A 7,710-nucleotide genomic window follows, 5' to 3' on the forward strand; every position below is an offset into this window, starting at 1 on the left:
ATAGGTTATCAAATCAAAATATATATATTGGACTCCCTCAGATACCACCGCCTCATAGGCCTCGTAAAAGGTCCGACCCTGTGTACAGCCGAAACTCTATTATTCTCTGTTGTTCTGTTTATTTTATTGTCTTGTCTGTTGGTTATACTTAATTTGTTTTCCATTATTAATGTTATTTTGTTCTTTAAACAGGTTGTAGGCACCCTTTTTCTCAGTGATAAAATTGGCATAATTAATTTAATATTGAACATTGGACGACATAATCTCAGCGCCAATTTCATTAATTTAATATTTATTTAAAAATTTTATATAAATATATCATTTATAAAATATGATTACATTGAGGTTCTAGAGTTACTAGGATGCAACAGCCGTTACGTTCCTGTTTCTTTTTTCCTTCCAAAAATATTATCATTACACGATATGTTAATTCTTTTATATTTATATTGTATTTAGATGGATGAATTTTGAATCTATAGATTTTAAATATATTTTTGTAATTTTAGAGAAGTAAGATTATAACGTTCAAATTTATCTCTTGCGTTTTTATGCTGTGTTTCATGTAAAATATGATGAATTTTAAATTCATCTAATAATAAAGGTATTTGAAGTTTATTATATTTTGTATAACTAATTTTTAAATAATTAAGATATAGATTTAAAATTTCATATATTATTTCATTGTTAAAAATAAAACTATAATTTATAAAATCCATGAATTTGAAATCCATTTAACCGAACACAACCTTAAGTTAAAGGAAAATAATCATTTAAAAAATTTACGAAAAAATAAAATATAAACTATAGTTGTTTCTTTTTAAAAAAAAAAATTACATACAAAAATAACATTCAAGCCGGTTTCTATAGATTTAACAAATCTTAAAAATAAAAAAAAAAAGTATATCTTAAATTTCTTGTATGAAATTGGGCGATGACATGTGGGAGTTGCTATCATGGGGGGGGACTGTTTGGTTGAGGGACACTAATTCATTAATATTTCTTGACGCTGGCGTTTGTATTTTTGTTTGCAAACAAACACCATTAAACAAATGACCACTATCAAACCCTATTTGGATTTTGCGAGTCTTTCTGTAAAGAACACCACAGCTTACGTACGTAGGTACCCTTATCTTCCTAAACATATACATATATATATATATATACACACACGCAGAAAAATGTAATAGTTTTAATTTTTGTAGTTTTTTTTTTCAGCCACGTGTTTAAAAATTATCCCGTCTATTGATTAGTTTATTACAGTAGATTTTGAAATTATGTGATTTTAATGTAAAATTCGGAAACTTTAAAATTATATCTAATATTTGTTGTGATTATTTGAATTATGATGTTTATGAATTTTCGAATTTATATTTATATTCTAAAAATTTATTGTTGCAGATTTTGGGAAAATAATCATGAATTTATTTAAATATTTGAGAATCATTGATGTTGCAATTATTATTAGGCTTGTATTGAGATTTTTATAGTTAAAATAACCGAAAATTGAATAATTATGATATTTGAACAAAAATTTGTCTAAAATTTTTGTGATGATTTTTTTTTGTTAAGTAACTCAAAGACCGAGGAAAAAAATTATCAATTGTAAGGACATATATAAATTACAGTTATGGGTGAGAAAAATATCAGTTTCAACTAAAATAACTTAGCTAATTGAATTGATTTTTCAGTTTATTCGGAGATTCGGTTTTAGTTTTTAAAAATATTGGTTAGTTTTTTAATGCAAAACTTTGGTTAATCGACAAACCGAACTTTTATAAATTATTTAATTTTATTAAAATTTTAAATAGAGTTTGAGTAAGTATCTTGTGAGACGGTCTCACGAATATTTATCTGCGAGACGGGTCAATCCTACCAATATTCACAATAAAAATTAATACTCTTAGCATAAAAAAGTAATACTTTTTATGGATGATCCAAATAAGAGATAAGTCTCACAAAATACGACATGTGAGACCGTCTCACACAAGTTTTTACTTTCAATGTAACACGTGAGAGCATCGACATCCTCTAACTATTTTTACGAAAGATTATATAATTTTAATATCATTTACAATATAGAGAGATTTTATATATTAAATAACAAATTTGAGTAATATAAATCAGAGAATAAATAATATCAGTCCTTGTGTATAAACTATATATGGGATATAACAAATATATATATAGGAAGTTGATATTTTCATGTCATTTTTTATTATTTGGATTTTATTTATAAATAAATTTGACACATATTTTACTCAAAAAATAGAATATAAATAACAAAAAATAAAATATAAATATCAACTCTCATACATATATATATATATATATAACCACACAAAATTTTTTGTTTTGTTTTTTTTTTAAAAAAAGATGACCAATCATGCACCGCTACGTAGGCGGTGCTCATGAACAAATTCGATATATATATATATATATATATATATATATACATATATTTGGCGGTTAGTTTGATAAAAGAAAGAAGCAAATTACACTCTAAAAGTCATAATCAACTTTACTAAGCAGGTGTCTGCAAGAAAATGAATGAATATATACATGATTTCAGTGTTGTTAAAAAAAACGTTGGAAACGACTTGTTGAAAAAAATAAAACAAATTATTAATTTGATTTGGCTATTTTTAAAAATCCCAGTAAATTAAATGAGTAGTTCTCTCCTGAGATGATCTCACAAATCTTTATCTATGAGACGGTTCAATCCTACCAATATTCACAATAAAAAGTATTACTCTTAGTATAAAAAATAATATTTTTTCATAAATGACACAAATAAGAGATCCGTCTTGTAAAATACGATCCGTGAGACCGTCTCACGTAAATTTTTGACTAAATTAAATTAATCCAAATTTGACGTAGAAATTCATATTTTTTTATGAGATCGATTATTTGAATATCTTCATTCGATTATTTGGATTAACTAATATGTTTTTTTATAGTTGAAGCAGTATTTGTTTACACTCGTGAATCTAAAACTTCGTCCCAAGTCATTTCAATTATTAAGTGCTGTATCTATGATTATATCTATCCATCCGCTTTCCGCAACTTTTTTTAATCTATTTTATGTATGGATTCTCCCACTCTTTCCTCTAATCTTCGTAAATGGCAAAGAGCTCGGCATGTCTAATTTCACCTGTATAATTTATGCGTAAGGGATGTACGAAGAGAGCTATTTCTCCAGCTAGTTTCAAGAAAAATGGAAGAACCAAAGTGCCCCCTTCAAATTCTTACACCCTGTAGCGGAAGAAGACAATGCAGTGATTCAAACTCACCTGAATTCGAGTTTTGGATGATTCGAAACCCATCCTTCCCTCAGCCTAATCTCCTCTCTGCCGATGAACTTTTCTCCGGCGGCTTCCTCCTCCCCCTACACAAGCTTAACCTCTCCAAAGATCCTCCGCCGACGCTACCCGATCATGTTCCGGGGGCAGAATCTTTGACTGTTGAATCGGCTGATCAGTTGTCCGCATCTCCCAGATTGACTTCTTCGAAACGTTGGACGGATATATTCAAGAAAAGCTCACGCTCATCGACTGGTGCTAGCGCAGATGGTAATGGCAAAGAGAAGGGTATTGATGATTACAGCAAGGAGAAGAGGAGAGAGAAGAATAATGGTGTTAGCGCGAGTAATGGGTTCAGTGCTTCGGAGCTAAACATAAACATCTGGCCGTTCTCAAGGAGTAGGTCTGACGGGAACGACGGAACCAGGCCTCGATCTGCGGCGGCGGCTCGGAAAGTGAGTAGCGCTCCGTGCTCCAGGAGTAACTCAGCAGGTGAGTCAAAGTCTAGGAAGTGGCCCAGTAGCCCTAGCAGAGTCGGTGGTGTTCACTTGGGGAGGAGCAGTCCTGTTTGGCAGGTTCGCCGCGGTGGATCTGGTGGCGGCGTCGCTGGAAATGCGCGGAATTCAGACTCATTCCCGAAGAGTTCTCAAATTGGCATCAGAAAAGATGGGAACGACAGTCGCCGGAAGACACCTGCCGCTCGGCCCGTCGTCGGAGTCGATAAAGCTAGAGTGTTAAGTTTCAATGTCCCTACATGTATCGGCTACCGGCATCATTTGAGCTGCAGAACTGACGGCAAAAGCGCTCAAGGTGTAGCCGCCGCAACCGGTGTTGGTGGCAGCGGCGACATCTCCGGTGAAGGGGTACGTGGCAATAACGTATTCAATATCCGAAGCCTCTTTGCAAAGAAAGTACATTGATAATATGTTGTTAATTAATTTGTTTAATTTAATTACCCTTGGATGTAATGAAATTAAAATAGCCAGGAACTTCTTGACTTGCTTTTTGTAATTTCTCAAAATCAGTTAGTTTGCTATGTGTAGGGCGAGCAAGATTTTGTTTAAACCGAATTAATCGATCGAATCGAGCCAATTCGAAAATTGAGTTCGGTTATTTCAGAAATTCGGTTTTCAAATTAAAAAAATTTGGTTATATTTATTAATTCGGTTCGGTCACGATTTTTAAAATTTTGAAATCGGTTATCCGAATTAACCGATATAAGAAATACTATTATTTAATAATTTATATATATATATATATATATATATTTAAATTTTTAATTTTAAAATCAATCCTAATTCTAATCTAATTTTAAACGCCTTGATTTTCTCGTTCTCACTTCTCTATTCTCCACTCTTGACTTCATCTGTCGACCACCCATCTCTCGTCACCGGTCGAAATGATGCTCGCCCATATTATGTTATTTATAAAAAAACATGTCTTAATTGTATTCAAACAAAACTTATACATTTGTGATGTGTGTGATTTATATTTTTATGCATTTGTGTAGACTTTAGTGTTCAAGAAAAATTACATATATAATTAAGGCTAAATCACAATTTTTTTAAAGCTACTCGCCTAAATCGGTTACCGATTTAATGTAGGACACGAGTAATGTATTTGATAGGACACGAGTAATGTATTTGAGTATAACATAAATAGGCAAAAATCTGTGTGAGACAGTCTCACGAGTCGTATTTTGTGATACGGATATCTTATTTGGGTCATTCATGAAAAATTATTATTTTTTATGTTAAAAATATTATTTTTTATTTTGAATATCTGTAGGGTTGATCCGTCTTACAGATAAAAATTTATGAAACCGTCTCACAAAATACATACTCACAAAGTTATTTGTAGCACGTAACTTGTTGACAACTTCACGCATATGACAGTAAACATGTCATAATGCTGTTAAGTTTCTTTCAATTTTATTAATTTGATTTTATTTTTAGGGAAGATCTTTGATTTAATATTATGTTTAATTATCGAGGAATGACAGTTTCCTACACGAGAACTTTTTATTTAATGGAATGCAATTATAGTTCAGTACTAATCTATACTATTTTAGTAGCACATATTTTCAAAAAAATTAGTTTGGTTCTAAAATATATTACATATTGTAAAGCCCGAGATTTTATCATTTTAATCCGAGATTATTTAATTTATGAATTTGGAATGTTGAGTCATATTCCATAGTTCTACAATTCCATAGGATTGAAATTGAATTAAAAAGAGTTGTGAGGACTAAATTGTAAATAGTGAAGATTTTAGGGGCTAAATTGCAATTAATGGATTTGAGTGGGACACTTGTCTTCACCATGCAACTTGGATGTATATTACCTTCAGTTCTCATTTCAGAATTGAGGAGAAACCCGAGAGCTCCCATAGCTAATTCTCAAGTTTTCTTAAATCCCTTAGAATTTCGATTGTACAAGATCCGGCCATCAGAATTTCGATCCGAACACAGTTCTGTACTTCTCTCGTCAAGAACTTCAACAAGATGTAAGTGTTATTACTTTTCAGTATGGTTTGAATTTTATGTATTGAAGGAATCAAAATTTTATTGATATTCTGTGTTCTGGAAATACTGGTAATCGTAGAATCGAAACCGAATCGAAGAACAGATCGTTTATGCAATTGTTATCATTTTTCAGAATATATCAATAGATGTTGAGCAGATTTGAATTATGATTGTATTTGTTGAGATTGTGAGTTGTTGAGATTGTTTATTGATATTGAATTGGCAAGGGTATATCGAGACTGTACCGTTATGACTGTCGACATTGACTGAGATTGGGTCTATCAGATTTTAGATTGCGTATTGATCAGATGAGTATTGTTATGAGTTGTATATTGATATTCGATATGTCATTCCAGATTGGTATTGAAGATTCAGAGACAGAACAAAGCCGAACCTCGATAAAAAGAAAGGTATAAGTCAATGTCGAACCGGGAGAATGACTCGATTGTGAAATACTTGAGTTTCCCTAAACCACATACTGATTGTTATTATGTACATTGATTTGGATTAATATGCTTGTTCTATTGATTTATAGGAAACATGTATTAGATGATTGGTCTTGTGACAGAAGGGTCAAATGGTGATGAAATCGTCACTGGCCCATTGCACATTGTCACAGGATAGTGATTGGCGGAGGTGCCAAAGTCTTTGACGGATAGGTCAAGACAATGGATGTTTGGTTTATATCGATATTTGATTAGAGGTGGATTTACTTCTATTACTGAGATTCGATATAGTATGCCAACGTCTGGAAACCGGGATCCCTATACTAGGAATGAGTCTAGTCTGAGATATAGAGTCAGGAGTTGATTTATAGATTTATATTGAATTATGTTTTCATATTTTGATTCATATTACTGATATCTGTCTCATGCCTTATATTGATTATATGATTGCATGTATCGTTGATTTATACTGGGATATATGTTTCACCGGAGTTATCCTGCTGTTGTCGTGTTTGTATGTGTGCATGACAACAGGTGGGATAGGATCATGGTCGAGGAGATGAAGAGAGATCGTGAGTAGAGTGGAGACTACAGACTTGAATTCTAGATAGGGTTTGAACACTTGAGATGTAGTTGTTAAATCTTAGTTTTAAATGACTGTAATAGGGTACAAGACTTGTACTTTGTTTCGATGTATATATTCGAATGAATTCCATTACTGTTCCGCACTTGACACTTGTGTATAAAAAAAATAAAAATTTAGACCCTTTTTATTATAATTGATTTAATTATTCCCACAGACGATTAAGAAATGAATTAACGTCCCGGATCCCCTACACATATGAAACCGAATATAGGAGTGTCCTGCTGAAAAAACACTCAACAGCTGTTTGTTAAGGTTTATTACTCTATTTTATAGCAGCTTTTTAACTTTAAAATAGTTTAATTTTTGCATGGAGATACAAACTTATTTACAACTCATGAGTTTTTAAACTCGACTCTAAATGAAATATTTTTTCATTATTTTATTGACAATAACTAATTTATTTCACAAAATATTTATTTAGAAATTTATTAAAATATACAGATTAATTTAAATAATAAATTTTAATTTATTTAAACAATTAATTTAATTAATTCAAATAATTAATTATATTATTTTTTACATAATTTAATCTATTAATTGATTCACAGTCCTAAGAATATTTAATAATATTCTAAAACATAGTTTGGTACATGGGATAAGGGAGTGATTGATAAATAATCCTCCTTATCTCATGTTTGGTACCTTTTTAAAAAGCTCATGATAATATCATGAGCCCTTGATAAATAATTTCTTAAAGGATAAAATGTCCCTTCTATTAGGTGTGATAATTTTAATTTAATGATAAAATACACTACAAATGACTTAATTGCCCTCAATTTGTAAATGATTTTTATA

At 31.1% G+C, this 7,710-nt stretch overlaps 1 protein-coding gene and 1 long non-coding RNA gene across 2 annotated transcripts; both read left to right on the top strand.

Moving 5' to 3' along the window:
* The first annotated feature begins 2,982 nt into the window (after positions 1–2,982).
* Positions 2,983–4,325, top strand: LOC142537952 (uncharacterized). Its single transcript, XM_075643406.1, has one exon. It carries the CDS (start codon positions 3,215–3,217, stop codon positions 4,217–4,219), a length of 1,005 nt encoding a protein of 334 aa, XP_075499521.1. The 5' UTR covers positions 2,983–3,214; the 3' UTR covers positions 4,220–4,325.
* A 1,351-nt stretch (positions 4,326–5,676) lies between these two features.
* On the top strand, positions 5,677–6,981 carry LOC142537954 (uncharacterized). The gene is made up of 3 exons (XR_012818614.1): positions 5,677–5,804; positions 6,180–6,233; positions 6,804–6,981. It is a non-coding gene; the product is annotated as an uncharacterized LOC142537954 (long non-coding RNA).
* Positions 6,982–7,710: the final 729 nt, after the last annotated feature.

This window comes from Primulina tabacum, chromosome 2, assembly GCF_025594145.1.
Source record: "Primulina tabacum isolate GXHZ01 chromosome 2, ASM2559414v2, whole genome shotgun sequence".
NCBI lineage: Eukaryota > Viridiplantae > Streptophyta > Magnoliopsida > Lamiales > Gesneriaceae > Primulina > Primulina tabacum.